The following is a 20,583-nucleotide window of genomic DNA, read 5'->3' as shown; positions in this document are numbered from 1 at the left end:
TAACTTGGTTTAACATCCATGTTTCCTACAAACAAGCAGATCGGGCCAAACAGTACATATTTAATTTCATGAGAGATACTTAAGCAGATTCATTTTCCAAATAACCCATTTACTATTACAACTTGGAAAAGTGTATTCAACATCCATGTTTCCTACAAACAAGTAGATCGTGCCAAACAATACACATTTAACTTTATAAGAGATACTTACGCGGATTCATTTTCCAAATAACCCATCTACTGTTACAACTTGGAAAAATGTAATCCTATATATATATATATATATATATATATATATATATATATATATATATATATATATATTCACCGAGTTACTTTAAAGCTAATTAGTATGGCTTCCGATACTCCAAAATTAAGAATAGGGTAAATTACACCAATCGTCCCTCGTGCATATGCCAAAAAGCGTGTTTAGTCCCTATTTTGAAAAATTAACTCGGACCGTCCCTGAGTTTGTTTTTTCTTGCACGCTTAGTCCCTATGGACATGAAATGACTATTTTACCCTTATTAATTTCTTTTTTCATTTTCTTTCATTTCTTTATCAATTTAAATTATAAAAAAATACATAAAACAAATATCCCCATAAGCATCGCAGGAAATCGCCAACACCCACTTTCTATCACCCTTAAATCATAGTACACCCTTTCCATTCTCCCCCGTTCTCACCTCCTTTGTAAACCTACATCGAATCAAATTACAATCACCACCTACTACCACCTTCTATAACCCTCTCCATCTCGGATGACATCGTCTGGGTGACGATGGAGGCCCAGATCGATCTAAACTTCTGTTGAAAATCGATCAAAACATATGTTAGAAATCATCGATCTCAATACCCTATCTGATGGAGATCGATGGCGGCGTACAAATGAAGAAGGAGATCGACAACCTCAGTCGGTTCGAAACCTTAATCGATAGCGATGATCGTGTTCGTCAAACCTTATGTTCTTGGAGGTAAAGGAGGTCGGAGACGGATCTACACTCCAACAACCACCCAAAACCCTAGTCGTCGTAGGCTTTCCTCTTCAATTCCTCATTGGCGCTCCTCCTCATTCTTCTTTCTCTGGCAAACAAACCAATCCTTCTTCCTTCTCCTACTCACTCTTTTCCGATCATCGTTAACTCACCAACGATATACACTTCGACACCCACCCAAAACCATCAACGTGTTGTAGGTCTCCTTTTTCCCTTTCATCGAGTCTGTGTATTTTGTGTTTTTATTTTCTCGAACAGTAACGTAGTGAAATGGTGGGGAAGGTTCGTCGGAGGGTGGTCGGTGACTGTATATATGTGTTTGTTTGTATGTTTCTCGTCGATCGGTAAGAGTGAAATGTAAACGAGTTGGGGAAAGTGAAGGGGATAGGGGCATTTATTATTATTTTTTAATTGAAAATGATAATATAAATAATAAATTAATTGAAAAATAAAAACACAAGGGTATAATGGTCATTTAAATTTTGGCAAGGACTAAGTTCACAATAAAATTGTTTTTCAGGGATGAAACGTGCAACGTTAAATCAAACCAGGGACGGTCCGAGTTAATTTTTAAAAATAAGGACTAAATACGCTTTTTGATATATGCACGAGGGACGATTGGTGTAATTTACCCTTAAGAATATGGTATGTCCATCGACAACTCTTCTTGTTATAAAAACAAAATCAAAATATTTTAGTCGAAATAGAATTCAACAGATCATAAATTTTTTTTGCATGCCACATCGATTTTCTTAAATGATGACATGTAAAAATTACAAATTTTAGATATTTTATAAAAAACATTAATAAAAATAGTGTAAATGTTAAAAGCATAAACTAAAATCTCACCTAATAAAAACCACAAAAACCACTATGCAATAAAAAGGAGAATAATGCCCGGTTTACATACAAATAGATATATACAAGAAAATTGAGTCGTCTTCTTATCTGTGTTTGTAAAACCCCAAATACAACACGCCCAATCAAATCGATTTCAAACCCTAAAATTCTCGTTCCTCTGATCAATCATTCAATTAGCCTTTTCCAATTTCACATCCCATCATTTCTTCAAAGATATACAAAAATAAAGCACACGTCTTCCGGATCTTTCATTGTAGCAGCTTGTTAATCGATCTTGGAATCTTGGTCAAATCAAAGGAGGGTTTTTGATTTTGAAAAAGAAAATCAAAAGATTGGGCAAGGCTGGCGCGTGTCCGAGATATGTAATGGCGGATTCGCCAGGTGTCCGCCACGTTTTCTTGCTCGAATTCGTTACTGTTATTCTGCTTTCATCTTCGCTGTTCATCAAATTAGGGTTAGGGTTTGCTGAAGGTAGTTGTTGTTGTGATTAAAAGCATGCTGAGCGTGCTGAGAGTGCACCTCCCGTCCGATATTCCGATTGTGGGTTGCGAGCTTTCGCCCTACGTGCTCATCCGCCATCCCGATAAGACTGTCTCCACCGAAGATGTCCCTGAGTCTTCCCCAATTGACAATCATTTTCTGAGATATAAGTGGTTAGTCAGTTACTCTTGGTCGCTACTCTTTACTCATTTGTATTTGTAATTAGCAATAAACACATCTTCTGGTTTTACAGGTATCGCATACAAAGTGATAAGAAAGTCGCGATCTGTAGTGTACATCCATCTGAACAAGCCACTTTACAGTGTTTAGGCTGCGTGAAAGCCAAAATCCCTGTAACCAAAAGCTACCACTGCACTCCAAAATGTTTCTCAGATGCATGGCAACATCATCGTGTCCTCCATGAACGTGCTGCTACTGCAGTTAATGAAAACGGAAATGAAGAAGAAGATATATACGGAAGATTCAATAACACAACATCTGGGGTGAATAGCACAAATGGTACACTACCATTACCATTGTATCCTGCTACAATCACACAACGAAACGGTGGTGAAACTTGGTTTGAAGTTGGACGTTCAAAAACATACACACCAACAGCAGATGACATTGGCCATGTTCTTAAGTTTGAATGTGTTGTTATAGATTCAGAAACAAAGTCGCCTGTTGGACATGGGAACACGATACTGACATCGCGTGTGATTCCAGCTCCATCACCAAGTCCAAGAAGATTGATTTCAGTCATTGATGGAACAGGGCATTTGGATTCATCTTCTGGAACTTTTACTGTGCTTTCATATAACATCTTGTGTGATTCTTATGCAACCAGTGATGTTTACGGTTATTGCCCTTCGTGGGCCCTTTCTTGGCCTTATAGAAGACAGAATTTGTTAAGAGAAATTGTTGGGTACCTTGCGGATATTGTTTGTCTTCAAGAGGTTCAAAGTGATCATTTTGAGGAGTTTTTTGCCCCTGAGTTGGATAAACATGGATACCAGGCTCTTTTTAAGAAAAAGACATCTGAGGTTTGTTTTTTTATTGACCTTTCTTGTATCAAAAAGTGTCTGGAATTCTTGTTTATGAAATTTGAATTGCTATTTTAGGTTTATAATGGAAGCATTCAGACTATTGATGGATGTGCAACATTTTTTCGAAGAGATAGATTCTCACATGTTAAAAAATATGAGGTTGAGTTTAATAAAGCTGCACAATCTTTAACTGATGCTTTGGTTCCTAATGCTCAAAAGAAAACAGCCTTGAATCGATTGGTCAAGGTAGCTTTTTTTCCCCTCTATATTTATGTTTCCTCACGGGTAATTTGGTCATTTCTGATTAATAATGGGAATGTTCTGTTTTTAATAGGATAATATTGCACTGATTGTTGTTCTAGAAGCTAAGTTTAGCAACCAAGGTGTTGATAATCTTGGGAAGCGTCAACTTGTTTGTGTGGTAAGATTTATGGGTCTTTTTTAGAAAAAGGTTTATGGGTTTTTTTGTATTTTTAAGTTTTTAAATTTTATAATTTCTCTTTTTTCTCCCTTGTTTTGGAGTGTAGGCAAATACCCATGTGAATGTTCAGCATGATTTAAAGGATGTGAAACTGTGGCAGGTTTTTATCTTTTCCCCATATCTTTTTTGTTATCTTGTTCATGTTAACTTTTACAAAAAAAAGTTTTTCTTTATTCTCGTTAAAAAAAAAACTATATAATTGTGTAAATTGAAGGTTCACACATTGTTAAAAGGATTGGAAAAGATAGCTGCAAGTGCAGATATTCCAATGTTAGTCTGTGGCGACTTCAACTCAGTTCCAGGAAGGTATGTTTTGTATTCTTATGTCACATATATTTATAAAAATAAAAACTTTATTATGTTATATAATCTTTATTGAATTATTTATCATAAACTCACTTTCAGTGCCCCTCATGCTCTTCTTGCAATTGGAAAAGTTGATCCAATGCATCAAGATTTAGCAGTTGACCCTCTTGGAATCTTGCGACCGGCCACTAAACTCACTCACACTCTTCCTTTGGTAAACCATTTTTTTTTAAAAAAAAAAAAGTATAATATAAATGTCATGAGCTTTTATAAAATTTGAATGGATTTGGTTTAATAATTATGTAGGTGAGTGCATACTCATCTTTTGCTAGAATTGGTGGTAGTCTTGGTTATGAGCAACAAAAGAGGAGAGTTGACCCGAATACAAACGAACCCTTGTTCACTAATTGTACACGTGACTTCATTGGCACACTTGATTACATATTTTATTCAGGTATATATTTAATATTTATATATGCCCTTTATATTTTATATTTTATTTCAGTGTGGTAATTCAAAGTGTTGTTTTTTACTTTTTTACTTATAGCGGATAGTTTGAGTGTGGAATCTTTGTTGGAGCTTTTGGATGAGGATAGTTTGAGGAAAGATACAGCACTTCCTTCACCAGAATGGTCTTCAGATCATATTGCACTTTTGGCTGAGTTTAGGTGCAAGCCTAGAACAAGAAGATGATGCATTTTCATTTTAGGCAAGTGATTGTATTCATTGATTATTGTATTTAATGAAGGTGTGCATGTTAATGATTTGATGATGATGTTGATGTTGCAGATGATGGCGAAAGAGGCTTTTAAAGCAATGTAAGTGAAAAAAAAAAACTGTGAAAGAAGTAGATCGTTAAGTCTTTGTAGGGAATTTGTGCAATGTGCAATGATCTACTCTACACTCTGTATCATGCTACCTTTTGGAAAAATCCATCATTTTTAGTTTTTTGTTTCTTTGTTTTCGATAGAAATTTAATTTTCACAAGTATAATTTAGTCATATGACCCTTAAAGTTGAAGGGCAAGTGTTTTTCAATGGTGATGTATTTTCTTTGTGATAATGGTGGGTGGATGAAAGAGAACATACAAATAGAGACATTTTTTTTTGTTACTATTGAATACAAAGGTGCAAAAGATCTTTTCATTTGTTGTTTGGTTTTTACTTGGTTGTTTGTTTGGGAGTTTCTTATAGTTTGTAAAATTCTTTCAAATTATGAAAACCTTATGGTTCTCTCTATACATATATGTAGAAGGTAATAACATTGTAATGATTTTTTCGTGTTGAGTTAAGGGTGGGTCCGTTGTACAAATGTTTTTACATGAAAACTATCTAAAAACATGTTATAGCAACTTATAAATGCTAGGCTAGGGGAAAACAACGAATCAAATGTGGATCAAGATTGTTACATATGTTTTTCCCCTAAAGTATACACAAGATAAAATCTTTAAATCTTTAAATACATGGGATTGGGGTGGGAAGATGATCATCTCTGAGCTTCAAAATTGTCTGTTCTTGTACCACTTTGAATCCTTCCTACAATCCCCATTTTTGGGATTGAAGTAGTCAAACATGGTGACATGAATCTTGAGTGTTGTCTAATGAATTTAAATAAATATTCACAAAGGTCAAGACTCTGAGGCTGATTGCTTTGAGCTGAGAAGTGGTTGCAATGCTTTCGATACAATTGTCATATTTGGCCTAAAATCTGCCTCGTATTGTACACAAAGTGCTGCAACTGCTGCCATCTGAAATTACATATATTTATAGATTTTATGATTTTAATATATATTAAGGGAATCCAAAATGTAAAAACATAAAACAATATAAACGAACCTTAGCAACTGCCTTTTGGGGATAATCATTACCTAACCTGGGATCTACACATTGCTTCACTTTATCCTCACTCAATCTTGGAGTCGCCTGTTTACAAGCATATCTTTAGCAATATGAGTATTATTGTTATTATGCATTCTTTTCCATTTTATTTCTACAGAATGTTTCTCTTTTTTTATATTATGGTGTTAAGAAAAGTAAGTGCAACTGACCCAAGTAACAAGACTCTGTTGGCCTTTAGGCATTGTGTGATCCACTGGTTTTCTTCCTGTCAAAAGTTCCAAAAGAACAACCCCAAAGCTATACACATCACTCTTGTGTGTTATTTGCCCTGTCATTGCATATCTGAATAACAAACACCAATATGTCACATCATCTCAAAATGACACAATCATTCTTTTCATCAAAATCATATGAAGAAACACTATATATTCTCCAATTTTCCATTTCAAGTCATTTGGACCTCTAAATATCAGTAAATGACCATTTTACCCTTATGTCAGTGTGGAATGGACACCTGTTTTTTTGATCCATAAAGACTGTTTCTTTTTTGGACTGTCAGAATATGTATAAATGACTATTTTACCCTTTTGTCTGAATGCATTGCATAGTGCCTTCAATTGATCTATATTTTTCAAGACATGCATGGAGACTTACTCAGGAGCATGGTAGCCAAAAGTTCCCAAAACTCGTGTGGAATGCAATCGAGCTGTGTTGTCAGAAGACATATTGCACAAACTGAAATCGGATATTTTTGATTGGAAATCATCAAACACCAACACGTTGCTTGACCTTATGTCACGATGAACTATTGGAGGCTGAACCTTTTCATGTAAATACTCAAGACCTCTTGCTGCTCCATAAGCAATTTTAACTCTCTGGTTCCAGTTCAAAACTATCCCACCTTCATTACCACCCTTTTTCCCTAAACCCAAAACATATATATAATATATAAAAACCATATCTTTATGTATCATTAAATTCTACAATCAGACTATAAAGATTTACAAAAGTTACCGTGTAATATTTCATGCAAACCACCCTTGTTTGCGTATTGATATAACAAGATTCGGTTGCGTTTTTCCAAACAATAACCACGCAATTCGGAGAAGTACTCGTTTTTTAGTCTTGAAATCATGGATAACTGCATGTATATGAAGAAATGAGGTGAAAAGATATTCTCTCTCTTTTTTTTTTTTTTACTAAAAATATTGATATGCTGACCTTTTCCTTAAATTCAGATTCGGGTTCGGTTGAAGAGGTGGTGTCGAGTTTCTTTATGGCTACTTCTTCCCCATCTTCTAACTTTCCATAGAAAATCCGACTGTAAGAGCCTTCACCAATTAAAGATTTTGGACCAAAATTATCTGTCATTTTGATTATTTCATCGAATGATAAAGATGGGGCTTCAATTGGCAAATCTTTTTGAGGCCCAGCTCCATTGGTTCTTGGTGCTCTCATGCTGCCTAAGATGGAGAAACAAGAGATGCTAAACATAATCAGAACTACGTTTTATGATGTAATTAGATGAAAAATATATATATGAATGTATCACCACCATGTATGGAGGTTTATTACCTCCACCACCATAAAGGGGTCCTCGAGGTGGTGCTGTCTGGCAATTGTTTGTGGTCGCACCATCATTTGTACTCTCGCTCTCTTTTTTCTTAAGACAGGATCCACAGCAAGGCATTCTTCAAATGGCAGACTTCAGGAATCCGATTTCTGTGTTCTATCTTTATGATGTCACCCAATCCAATTTCTGCATCCAACGATTTGAATCAATCCAAAAAAGGTTAAGACACAATTTTGATAAAACGAAAGGTGAAAATGATCCAGCCAATTTGAAAAAATTCCATCGGTTTCCAAAGAAAAGCTCATTTGAGGCATTTACACGAACACAACATACGCGCAAACACTTAAACGAGCAACGGTAGAAAATCGACCCATTTGGAAAAAAAAAAACATGAAATGAAGAAACCGCATACCCCATAATCATAAATTGAAGCCGATTACGATGGAAGAAAAGGAGAACCAATCCAACGAAGCGGGGTTGACGAAGGAAGAGAAAGAAAGCAGAAAAAGTTTGATCCAATTCTTTTCCTGTTTCTCTCTCTCCTCACTCTCGTCGGATTGCGAAAGACGGAAAATTGAATTCAGAGGTTTGTATCTGGTTCTCATGGGAATCATTTTCTGGTTCGAGTGCTTCCATCAACCGCTAAAAACGGATGCGTACGTGTAATTCAAGTTCTTGTTATTCGGATCCGTTGCTTGTAACCGTTTTGTTATTCGGATCCTGCATTTTTAGAATATATTTAATCGCAAAAAAGGTGCAATAATATTAGGTTCGATGATTAAAAACTAAAAAGAAATATTGTCTAGAGTATGTGTCTTTTTAGAAAGGGAAAATTTCAGCCATGTCCTTCCAAAACTTAGATAATTAGGTATATATCCTTACAAACTTCAAAATTATGTATACGTCATTCCAAAACAATAAGAATTACGTATATATTCAAAATCATATTTATTTATTAAGAAACTCATTTTAATATTAAAAAACTTATCTGAATTCATATTTATATGTGATGAGACCAGAATACCCTTTCTTAAATTAAAGAGAAATTAAATCATTCTGATCAGGAATAATACGATTTAGTTAGATGTGATTGCATTCCTTCTTTAGCGCGAACAACTATCAGTCGATAAAGGCAAGGCAGTTGCTTTTCTTATCGCAAAGGGTAACCATCTTCTCTCGATTAGGTTTAATTAAACGATTGATTAGTTTTTGCATTCTAATAATCGTGGTTCTGCATTTGATTTCGATTATCTTCTCCTCTACCTCTTAGAATCGCAGGTAAACTGATTGTTGTATCCGACTACCTGCGATGGATGATGAAATTGATACACTGAGATGGGAGATCAGTGAACACTCACCGATAATTGAGTACGTTTTTACCAACTAGATAATTGATTCATTACATTACTTTTCAATTTTAGTAATTGATTTTTTCACTGTTGTTCTTAGACAAGTAATATCCAAATACAAGTTTAATCTGAAATATGGGGGCTACTTTCGATTAGCCAGGAACTCATGTAGGCAAGTATACTGTTTTGGCTTTAGAAAGTCTCTCTATATAAACACTTGCTCATACAACCGGACTCAACTAGTTAAAGAGGTGAGAAAACATTATCCATCAGACAGTGATATTGTATTGTCGATAAACTTTGTAGACAAGAATGCAAAAAAGCAATGTTTCATTGAACTTGATTCTGATGAGAACTTCATGGTGATGCTAAGCATGTATAAGGAGGAAAAAGAAGTCACAATTTATGCGACGACTGAAAAAATTACACAGCAAACATATAATCCTTTTAGTATTCAAGATGAGGTTATTGATGAATCTGATGACGAAAATGATTCAAAATCAAATTGTCCAAGTGAAGAAAGTTATCATAGTCGTCATAGCTCTGATAACGAATATGAGCTTTTAAATTATGATTGTGAAACTGATGCACAAAGTAGAAGCAGTCCAATTTTTAAACTGAATTCTAAATTTCCCAATGTGATTGCTTTTAGAAGAGCATTAAACCATTATGCAATAATCAAGGAATTTGAGTACATCATTGAGAAAAGTGATTTGACACGACTTACGACATGTTGTGAAGATAAAACGTGTGAGTGGAGAATTCATGCTTCTGTTACGCAAGATGGGGTTACTTTTGAAGTAAGTATGCAATTTAAAAATACATGTGTTGACACGATTATTTGGTTATTGTAATTATATGTTTTTATGTGTTGTGTAGATTAAGAAATTTGTAGAAACTCATTCTTGTACTCGAAGCAACAAGTGTGGTAACAAACATGCAACTCAAGGATGGATTAGTGATGTTGTAACGGACAAATTGAAATCTGATGGTGATGTCTCTCCTGCCAACCTACAAACTTGGCTAATGCAAACCTACAATGTTAATGTGCCATATATGAGAGTCTTTAGGGGAAGAGAACAAGCTTATAAGGATATGTATGGCAATTGGGATGACTCTTACATAAATGTATATGATTTCAAACAGGAGCTTGAAAAGAGAAACCCCGGAAGTGTCGTGGAGATCGATTTGCAGACAATTGGTGACAAGAAACATTTCTAACGCTTTTTTATATCACTAACAGCATGCTCCAAAGGGTTTCTTGCTGGATGTCGACCTTACATTGGGATTGATGCTTGTCACTTGAAAGGGAAGTTTAATGGAGTCCTTGCTGCTGCCACAGGTATTGACGGTAACCGTCACATGTTTCCAGTAGCATACGGTGTTCTTGAGTCAGAGAATACTAAATCATGGACTTGGTTTCTCAAGTTACTACAAAAAGCAATCGATACACCTGACGGTCTTGTTATCTCCTCTAACATGCAAAAAGGGTTTGGGAGCAGCTATTACACAAGTTTATCCTAGTGCTGAGCATAGAGAATGCATAAGACATTTATATAACAACTTCAAGAAGCATTTTCGAGGTGACTATTTCATGACCAAGCTATGGGGTGCTGCAAGGACCTACTCTGTTAGCAAGCATGACAGATTGTTAAACGAAATTGCTAGTAAAAGTGAAGATGCAATTTTATATTTGAATGAGAACCATAATAAGATATGGAGTAGAAGCAAGTTTGGCACACTTGTGAAGTGTGATTACATTACCAACAATATTTCAGAAACGTTTAACTCTTGGGTAGGTGACATACGTTATAAACCGGTACTTGATCTCCTTGATGCAATTAGAGAAAAGCTCATGAAACGGTTTGACAAGAAAAGGAGGATTGTGAGAAAATGGACAGGAAATTTAGTTTCAAAAGCAAAGGACTATCTACAACACACCTCTAAGGCAAGCTCAACGACTTTCATGTATTGTTTATTTTTGTTTTATTTAAGATTGTAAAGAATGGCAACATTTCCGAATAATATTTATTTTGTTTCATTTTATCATGTAGAACTTAGGTGAGTTTGAAGTTTGTAGAAGCAGTGAGAATCGAGAAGAAGTGAAATACAAGGGAAAACGTTGGGAGGTTATACTAGATGAGAAAAAATGTAGTTGTCGAAAATGGCAGGTCACAGGCCTTCCGTGTTTGCATGCTGCTGCTTTTATTGCTTTCAAAAGGGAGCCTAATTGGGAAACATATGTTGATACATATTACACAGTCGGTAAATTTCGAGAAGCATATGCTTTAGAAGTTGCTCCGATGCCCGGAAAGGATCAATGGGTGCATATAGAGACGAATGAGAAGATATACCCACCTATTATAAAATGACCGCCTGGACGACCCAAAAAGAATAGAATTAAACCACCTGATGATCCCACCAAGAAAAGACATAGATGTCATCGTTGTGGTATGTATGGACACCAGCAACGGACTTGCAAAAATCCCGCACGTGAAGGTTTTGACGATGCATCGACTAGCAAGAAGAAAGAACATAAAAGATCATGATTTGTGTGTTGCTAGTTTAAGAAGTCTATAGTGCTTTAATGCTTTCTTTATGGATAATTTGATGCTTTAATTTATATTTTTGGAATGATTAAAAAAGATTTTAGTACTTTAATAATTTTTGGACCAAATTTTTGTGATCTTGCTCTGCCACAGGGACTAATTCAGTACTTGTGTTAGTAATTCATTATTGTATTTGTTTCTGCCACAGGAACAGTTTTGTCATTTTTTTCTCACATGGACCAGTGAACCTCTATTAAGTCCAGATGTGAAAACCCATATGCATCATTGCACAATGGAGTTAATCTCTTTTAGCTTTATGAAAACCTAAAAAGGTTTTAGCTTTATAAATCCTGCATTCTACTACTACTATAGAAGATATACATAACGAGCTTATGGCCACTACTAACTGCTATAAGAAAGACAAAACTACCCTTACTCCCTCTTGCAATAAAACAGTGCACAAGAGGAATAACTTCTTGCATTAGGGTTGTGCAAGATACGAGTAATGGTTATGTCTTGTTCTACACTTTATGTGATGATCATGCCTTCCAACTTTATGAACCTAAGATTGGGGCGCAATCAAAGTTAGAGGATTTTGATGCTCATTCTTCAATATTTCTCACTGAAACATATGTTGAAAACCTTGAGATGTTTGACATGGGCAAATGCATCTATTCTTGAAGGAAAAAAAGAATCCATTGGATGCTGAGTATTCAGATTTCAGATAGTAAACCCCCTCCACTGCTGATGTATAGTCGCAAACTATTTCATCAGTAGATATTTGGTCATCATCGGTTATCATCTCAGCAAATATAAATCATATGGAACCTTTATTTGATTCTGGTCGAATTTGGACTTGTTGCCTCTCTGCCTGCTCAATTGATTCTCTACCTTGTTGCTCTCTTCAAGCTCAATTGCTTCTTTATGGTAAAGAAAATCAAAATAAGAAAAATTAGTAAAACCTAAATTGAAGGTCCTCCTCATAAAAGAGGCGTTGAAACTTCACTCTGTATTAATTGGAGAACGAATTTTCCTTCTTGTTTCCATTCTGATTCTTGCGAAGATCGAAAGTGGTTTTGGCGTGATATTTGATCTGCGAAACAGGTAATTGTGATCTGTGATCCGGCTCTTTTGATAATTAAAATGATTAAATCTTATTTTTAATTAAGGAGGGGTATTTTAGGAAAATCAAATATAATATTGAGTTTTAAAGAAGTTTTTAATTGATACTAATTTGAAATTGAGTTTCTTAATAAATAAATATAATTTTGGATATATACGTAATTCTGATTGTTTTGGAATGACATATATGTAATTTTGAAGTTTGTAAGGATATATACGTAATTATCTAAGTTTTGGAAGGACATGGATGAAATTTTCCCTTTTAGAAAAACAAAATGGCAAGTTTGGTGCCTGTGGTATGTCAAAAATTGGATGTTTGGTCCAAAAAGTTTTGAGTTGCACTGGTGGTCCAAAAGATTTAATTTGTTGTGGAATTGGTTTAAAGGCATAACAACCGTTTGTGCCCTCCGATTGTGTGAGAGTATTTCTGTCAATTCACACCCCATCTTTATCTTATTAAATTAAAACCCCCTAACGTCTACTTCCTTTATTAATAGATCCAACGTGTGTTCCCCCTTTTCCCTAAATCGATATCTCCTCCTACTAAAATCGAAATAGTCTCTCCTACACTAAACATCAACAATGGTGAGGTGTTTCTGTGGTCAAATGGCGATAGTGCAAACACCTTGGACTGATAAGAACCTTGGGCGATGTTTTTGGGGATGCCATGAAGAGGTTAGTAATCATGTGGTTGGTTATGAAGATTTTTCACCGATCACTCAATTTCTTCTTATATTTTGCTAGGATTCGACATGTGAGTTTGTGGGATGGATCGACCCTCCAATGTGTGATCCATCAAAATCAATAATACCCGGGTTGCTGAGATCAATCAACAAGCTAAAGATTGAAGTTGGAAAATTGAAGGAAGAAAATCAAATGTTCAAATATGATATTGGAAAAATAAAGGAAGAAAAATCAAAACAAAAGTTGTACCTAATATGTAGCTGAGTTTTTTTTGGGTTTGTATTTTTTCTGATGAAGTAGTTCGTCCATGTATTAAGGGTATATTTTGTGGTAGATTTAGGAAGACTGCAATGTTTGTGAATGTACTCTTTTCGACATGCAAGCGAATGTAGTGTGTTGGTTAGTAGGTAATAAAGTTATTTGTTGCAAACATCCAAATATTTAGGTTCAACTAGACATAGCAGTAATGAGACAAACTGTTAATGCTTAACATAACCAAAAGAACATCAAAAGTAAATAACCATAGTGATGATACAAACTATTAACGCTTAACATAACCAAAAGAACATCAAAACTAAATAACCATTGTGATGATACAAACTGTTAATGCTTAACATAACCAAAAGAGCATCAAAACTAAATAACCATAGTGATGATACAAACTGTTAATGCTTAACATAGCCAAAAGAACATCAAAAGTAAATAACCATTGTTTGCACATACCAAATTCTTGTTACATGACTAAAAAAACATCATTCTAAACGGAGGGTAAAGTTGTCCAAATTATCAAACAACATAAAACAAACACCCAAAATAACATCGCAATGGTTCCCAAAAGTAACAACACATTACATAGTCTTAATCCTACAAGTTAACACATCAATTTCCTCCTTGCCCTTATAGGTTCTTGCATTATGTCCATTGTTTTTTACACTTGCTACAAGTGATAGCAATGAACTTCCTTGTGAGTTTTCCACCGCCCCCGGACCATGAACTTGTGAGTTTTCCATTGTCCCCTCGACCATGAACTTGTGAGTTTTCCACTGTCCCCTCGATCATAAACTTCCTTGGGTTTTTTAGAACAATTTTCTTATCCTTAATTAAAAATAAAAAAATTGTTTTGAAAATGGGACATTACATGAAGAGTTTGAGAGTTTTAAATGAATATGGTTCAAGAAAATGACATACCTTGAACCATATTTATTTGAATGGTCACCTTTATAAGAGATAGATAGATTTTAATAATTGCAATATTTAAATCAGTATTCACTATTATTTATAATATTTTTCTAGAATCAGTATTCACTAATATTTATAGTATTTTCTAGAATTATACTATTTTAATTATTTAAATTAATATTTAAAAAAATTCATTATTCTCGTCTGACAAATCTAAAGAGACTTGTACTAATCCACGTTGTAAAATCTCCAAGTTAACTTCATTGATGCAAGTTTTACACTATATGGTCAAGACTTGTAGTCACAACTTATGAGTGTTAACAAAGTACATATTTCCATAAGAGAACAAAACACATCACGCCATCGGAAACGTGTAATGAAGGTAGAAGCTATGTGCTTAAGAAAGTTTGTATATTTAGCTTTGTATGGATACATCTTGTAATACCATATTTAGTGAAGTCAAAGTGTTATATGTTTTACTAAATATATATGTTTCATGAGAGAACAAAACACATTAACGTGAGATATCATTACATAAAAGTTGTTATTACTAAAAGAATTGTTAAGGTGTGCAAGATCAATACTTATGAAAATCATGTTGGTATAATGATAAATCCAGTTTTGACGTCCAAGTTTGAACTCTCCTCAAACTTGGTTGGCATTAAATAAATATTTTCCCTTAGAAGCTACTATACATGTCCTATTTTGGGAGTTGAAATTGATGTTTCTGCTTAAAGGAGAGAACTTTTCTCAAGACGAAGATTGTTGTTTAGTCATACAAATTCATATGTAGGTTTTCCTTGTTTTCTTCTTTCTCCTTTATGTAAAGCACGTTTCCATATATTTGTAAGTCAGTCATTCACAAGCAACCTTGGTGTCAAAGCTGCTAAGACAGATAGCGAATACCAAAAAATCCGATATAGGATATTGATAATCCATGGTATAGTAATCAATATAAACTTTCCCAAGCTGGAGAATAATGTTTTCATGTTCCTTCACTCCAACTTCATTATCCAAACAAGCAACCAGTTGAAAGTTCTTAACTGAAGCTAACCTCACCCGTTCATTAAATTTTAAACACCATAACTTCTGTTTTGGGTGTCACCTAGGCGCCTTGTTCTTCAACACTAGCTTCACATCGTTTTGACTATCTAATGACTGCGATTGGGAATTATCGTTTAATTTGAAAAAGAGTGGTGATGACAAAAAATTTACAATGATTGTATTTGTATTTATCTCACATTGGATTTGTCTAGGACACCTACATCGTAGAACTCTGCGTTTTTGTCAGTATTTGGCTTTTTTAGTGATTAAATCAAAGTTCTTGTGAAAATTGATAACAAGGCACTATATTAGGCAATTATAAGGCCTATTTGGTATGAAAGAATAATATCATGGAGAAACCGTACGAAAAAAAGGAAATGCAATAGTTCATTATTGCATTTTGTTATCATGTGGGCTTGAAGGAATGAAATGAGTCATTCAAACATGTTGTTTGGTATACATAATTTATAAACTTAAATGGATTTAAGTTTATAAGTGCAAAAAAAATGTTATTTTATAGAAATAAAGTGTAATCAATAAATATATACCGCCACAGAAATTAAATATAAACATATATCATGTCGATTGAAATATGTCGCTTATGTATTTCAATAGTCAAGAAAGATTATTTAGCGCTTAAAAAATTGTCTAGAAAAGCTCTTAGATAAAGTTTATTTTTTTTTTTATATATATATAAAAAGTAAAAATAATGGTATGTTAAATGTTAACAGAAAAGCATGTACAATCATAGTTTGAAAAAAATAATCGCTCTGATGCTGTTTTTTTTTTTTTTCAAGTTAAGTGTTACTATACCTGATACACAAAGAATTTACTTGATAAGATATACTGCAAACTGGATAACTGACAGAAGGGACTTTGGGTAATACCCGTTTACTCCTTACCATAGATAAATGACATTTTGTTGCAACATTTGCATTTAGAGGGTCTATATCATAAACTCTGAATTTGGTCCCAAGAAAGTTTGTTCTGTCATAAAAACAAAAATACAACTCTTAATTCAAGAATACATATAATATTATATATTCATTCATAGAGAACTAACTTGCCTCAATATTCCTATGCAACTGCTGCTCCCTTTTAACATATCCTTATACTCTTGATAAATGAAATAATCTGTGCAAGTAGCACGTTAACCCTCTTTGCAGCAAGAAGGAATTTCCCATCATAATATGGAGCTACCAAACACTCAAATAAACACTCGGATCAGATGCTTTTACTTTTACCTCACAAAATAACTCATTCTTCTGAATTGTAAATCATCACATTTATCATATGGAGGCAGAAGTAAAATATTTGATTAGCCCTATCCTTCAGTATAAAGCATTCTAATGGAGAGCCCACTGAACCAGGCTGCAAACATACACAAATTTCTGACACTGTAAAATCAATTACAAATGAACATAAATTCATCTTCTACTAGCTATGAGTTCATCCTGTAGTATTAAGTATTAAAAAATAAAAGCAGTTATTAACTAAAAATTGATAATTAGTTGAAATTAAATGGAAGATATAGATTCTTTATAACCTGCTTAATGCGATGGGGAAAGTTAGCTTGCCGGAAAGTTGTGGACATTTTACTATTTCCTTCATATTTTCTCCAACTCCGACAAACACCCGCACAAGAAACCACATCCTTTTGAGAAGGCCAATTGGATTCCGCCTCCTCGATCCTCATCAATACGTCCGTTAACAAATCCGGCGGCATCTTAGCCCAACAACTCTGTTTCGAATCATCAATAGTTTCCAATTTCATGGATCTACTGTAATCAACCTCAACCTGAAGCATAGACATTAATAGTTTCCATCAGTACACCATTTCCAAAACCACAAACAAAATCACATTTTGATCATTAATTATTCATCATTGAGTATACGCAAACATCACCATCTATATCAACTTTCAGAAGAGTAAACAACTACAGGTGCACCAAAATCTATCGAAACCCTATAAGTCACAAATGTAGAAAGTACCTACATGAGAGATGAGATGTTATCAATTTAGACAGAATTTGGCATAACATAGGGATAACGTTCTACTGCAATTGATTAATAGAAGGTAAAAGGATGTAAAATTAGGGTTTTGATGGAGGAGATGACTTAGTTATGTTTTAGATCCGATCACTTGGTTAAAGTTGAGCAAAAAAAAGAAGGTTAATGCTTTAAGATTTTAGTTTAGCTTTAGCTACAGAAAATCAGTCAATAACTTCCGAAAATCAGTTTATCACTTTTTTTTGGTTATTTATTTCCTAACCAATATATTGAAGCTTCATAAGAAAATTTTACATAGACGTAGTGGGTAAACGAACAACAAGCTGTGCCGCAACCTTTTTTTGGATGGCAAAACTAATTCTTTTAAAAAACAACATCTATAGATCTAAGAGTCATAACATTACTATGCATGACCTATTGGACACTATTGAGTAGCTCTACATCTTCTGGCGCAAGGAAACCAAAAGTATCAAATGCAAAAGGTATAAACATGTTTTGATTTTCCATGCACGCTTTCTCATGTTTTGCCACTTTACTTGATGTAACTTTTAAAACAGCTTGCTCTACAGTGAAAACTCCACTCCCCAAGCCCACAAGAGGGGAAACCCCTGTTAGATCCACACATGCATGTTTTCCTCGAGCCCATCCAAATACTAAAACCTTAGCTGGTCTAAGTGTTGATCTTCCTTCCAATGGGTCAGTCAGAAAGTTCACAGGTGCCTCTTTTTTGGCAGAAACCCCAACGCACCTAAATATGTCGAAAAGAACATCCCTAACCAGATCTTGTTGGTACTTGAAGCCCGTGAGCTCTTTACAATGAACTTCATGCTCCCTGAAGGAGTCCAAGCATGCCTTGCGACAAACAGGGTAGGTCTCGTCAGCCGGAAATAAAAGGATCATAAGGTGATACTTGAGGATGACATGATACTCCGCTGGCAACATATGCTGCCCAAGACCGTAAATAGGAACAATCATAAGAAAATCCAGAGCATGTAGAGCCCTTAGACACTCAAAAATTGTTTTCTGTCTAATCGTCATGTCAAAGTGAACTTCCATGTCTTGGACAATTTTACTAAAAAGTGAGCTCGCCAATGAATTTTAGGCTTTTGGAGGGGCGATGTCTTTATTAGTGAAACCGCTGAAGTCAAAGCCTGAAATCGTATCACAAAGATAAACCAAAGAACAAACATAATCTGAATCCATACCATATACGCCGATATTTCGTAAGATGTGGTCTTGTAACACCCACGATTGAGCTCGTGAGGCCACAAAAGCATAGGATGAAGCCTCTACTGCTGAGTACTACCCCAAACCACTAAACCTAAATGGTAATGAAGCCAATTGCCATTGGAGGTCCCCAAAGAACGGATCCTCGCAAACCACAATGTCTTCAATCGACCCACGTAACCCTTTATCAAAACATAAAGCATCATCTTTCATGTGAACGGGTTGACATGTTCTCAAGCCAAAGAAAATTTTGGTGATGCCCATGCAAGATCGGAGCAAAAGGAGCTCAATCTGGGGGTCATGTAACTGTGGTAGAAGGCGCATCAAATCAACATCCTTGGCAGCCCTCTTCATGGCTAATCCGCTAATAAAACTCACATCTCTACTAGCAGATCCACCAAGAAGCTTCACCCCCACTGACGGTCGCCTAATGTCAGCAGGGAATAAACCTGAATGAAGCTTCCTACAATCACATGAATGCCAAAATAGCTCAATTTTCTTGATATTCAGCTCAAGCCCCAATCCTGGGCCTGCTAACCTAATGATGTCCAATACTTTGGCCACCTCCTTTGAGTCTCCAATGACTGTCCCATCATCAAGGTACCAAGCATGAAGAAGAAGCTTATAATTGTCTCTAATTTGATGTATAAGTGGGTGCAGTACCAGAGCAAAAAGAAGTGGTACCAAATGGTCGCCTTGCTGGACCCCAGTAGTGGACCAAATATGCTTATCTCCCCAAAGACAACCTTGCTACATGGCTATATAAGAATTCAACCCATAGGGAAATGGAAGGGCATCTCATCCTTACCTCATGAAGTAAGGCAGATCTATCGACTAAATTTAAGGCATTTGGGAAATCCACAACAAGCATTGCAAGAGATCCATCATCATGACGGGCACTCAATACCTTATTGACACTATGATGTACAACTTCAGCACCACCCGACACACCTACTTCAAATTGAAATTCATTAAGGTATTGTCCCATTTCTTTACCAACTCCTTTCATAGCAACCTCTGAGGCCAAACACCTCCACATAGTGCCCACAACAATAGGATGGATTCTAATGTCAGGTTTTAGGAACAGAGTAAGAGGTGCAGATGCTACAAATTTTGCCAGACATGACAGGCATCTTCCCCTAGCCACATGTTAACCATTGTGGTGATGACATGTAAGAGATCTGTGGCTATAGCAGACCCCTCTCCGCGTAGAGCATCCAAAATGTGTTGAGCTCTCAAGTCGTCTCTCCTACACAAAGTTCCTTTAGGAAATGATTTAATACAACCAAAGACATTGTTAATATCTACTATAAGGGGCGACTCAGAATAAATGGTGCTCGGCATGGATGGGGGTGACTTGTATGGGTGCTTAGCCTCTAAAGCTTTCATAGTGCCACTGTCATGTGAAGCAACATCCAAGGAGCATAACACTTTCACTGCTGCTATAAAACGCCCATCAACAACCTTACAGATACATTATTTGACATTAGTGTTGCCCTTTGTTCTGCCATCCTGAAAGTGATCAGTACTTTGGCCCGATGAGCCAAGACCTGCATTGTCGAACATATTTTCAATTAATGTGACAATACCGTCATCTTCCCCCATGTAGCTACAAAATTCAATATATAACAATTTTGTGACGATTTCCTGTTCCCAGACCTACGTTCTTGTCTGTTCTTAGGCCTGAACACCTGCAAAGTACATCGAGGGAGCAGCAAAAGCCTAACCCATGATTCAACAGAATCGGGGTGAGCGACCACTTTGAATCGGTAAACACGAGTTAAATAATAGTAATGTGATATAATAATAAGACAACATTGTAAGAATGGTCCCTCTAGTA

The 20,583-nt window shown here is 35.3% G+C and overlaps 3 protein-coding genes and 1 pseudogene across 3 annotated transcripts; 1 reads left to right on the top strand and 3 right to left on the bottom strand.

Annotated features, from left to right (window-relative positions):
• The first annotated feature begins 1,904 nt into the window (after positions 1 to 1,904).
• On the top strand, positions 1,905 to 5,315 carry LOC145012375 (carbon catabolite repressor protein 4 homolog 1-like). The gene is made up of 10 exons (XM_078971173.1): positions 1,905 to 2,508; positions 2,589 to 3,378; positions 3,457 to 3,627; positions 3,716 to 3,802; positions 3,909 to 3,962; positions 4,077 to 4,168; positions 4,268 to 4,382; positions 4,475 to 4,622; positions 4,716 to 4,877; positions 4,958 to 5,315. Exons 1-9 carry the CDS (start codon positions 2,351 to 2,353, stop codon positions 4,859 to 4,861), a joined length of 1,761 nt encoding a protein of 586 aa, XP_078827299.1. The 5' UTR covers positions 1,905 to 2,350; the 3' UTR covers positions 4,862 to 4,877; positions 4,958 to 5,315.
• Positions 5,316 to 5,426: 111 nt separating this feature from the next.
• On the bottom strand, positions 5,427 to 8,229 carry LOC145012377 (protein CYTOSOLIC ABA RECEPTOR KINASE 4-like). The gene is made up of 8 exons (XM_078971174.1): positions 7,992 to 8,229; positions 7,582 to 7,765; positions 7,228 to 7,469; positions 7,021 to 7,147; positions 6,661 to 6,928; positions 6,216 to 6,348; positions 6,004 to 6,090; positions 5,427 to 5,915 (listed from the first exon to the last, which is right to left on the bottom strand). Exons 2-8 carry the CDS (start codon positions 7,694 to 7,696, stop codon positions 5,796 to 5,798), a joined length of 1,092 nt encoding a protein of 363 aa, XP_078827300.1. The 5' UTR covers positions 7,697 to 7,765; positions 7,992 to 8,229; the 3' UTR covers positions 5,427 to 5,795.
• An 8,074-nt stretch (positions 8,230 to 16,303) lies between these two features.
• On the bottom strand, positions 16,304 to 17,319 carry LOC145009854 (tubby-like F-box protein 3; annotated as a pseudogene).
• A 1,499-nt stretch (positions 17,320 to 18,818) lies between these two features.
• On the bottom strand, positions 18,819 to 19,782 carry LOC145009853 (uncharacterized). Its single transcript, XM_078968484.1, has 2 exons — positions 19,552 to 19,782; positions 18,819 to 19,493 (listed from the first exon to the last, which is right to left on the bottom strand). Exons 1-2 carry the CDS (start codon positions 19,780 to 19,782, stop codon positions 18,819 to 18,821), a joined length of 906 nt encoding a protein of 301 aa, XP_078824610.1.
• Between the last annotated feature and the right edge of the window lie 801 nt (positions 19,783 to 20,583).

The sequence above is a fragment of the Lactuca saligna genome, chromosome 8 (assembly GCF_052625555.1).
Source record: "Lactuca saligna cultivar CGN05327 chromosome 8, ASM5262555v1, whole genome shotgun sequence".
Classification (NCBI taxonomy): Eukaryota; Viridiplantae; Streptophyta; class Magnoliopsida; order Asterales; family Asteraceae; genus Lactuca; species Lactuca saligna.
This window is presented reverse-complemented; position numbering and strand designations above follow the sequence as displayed.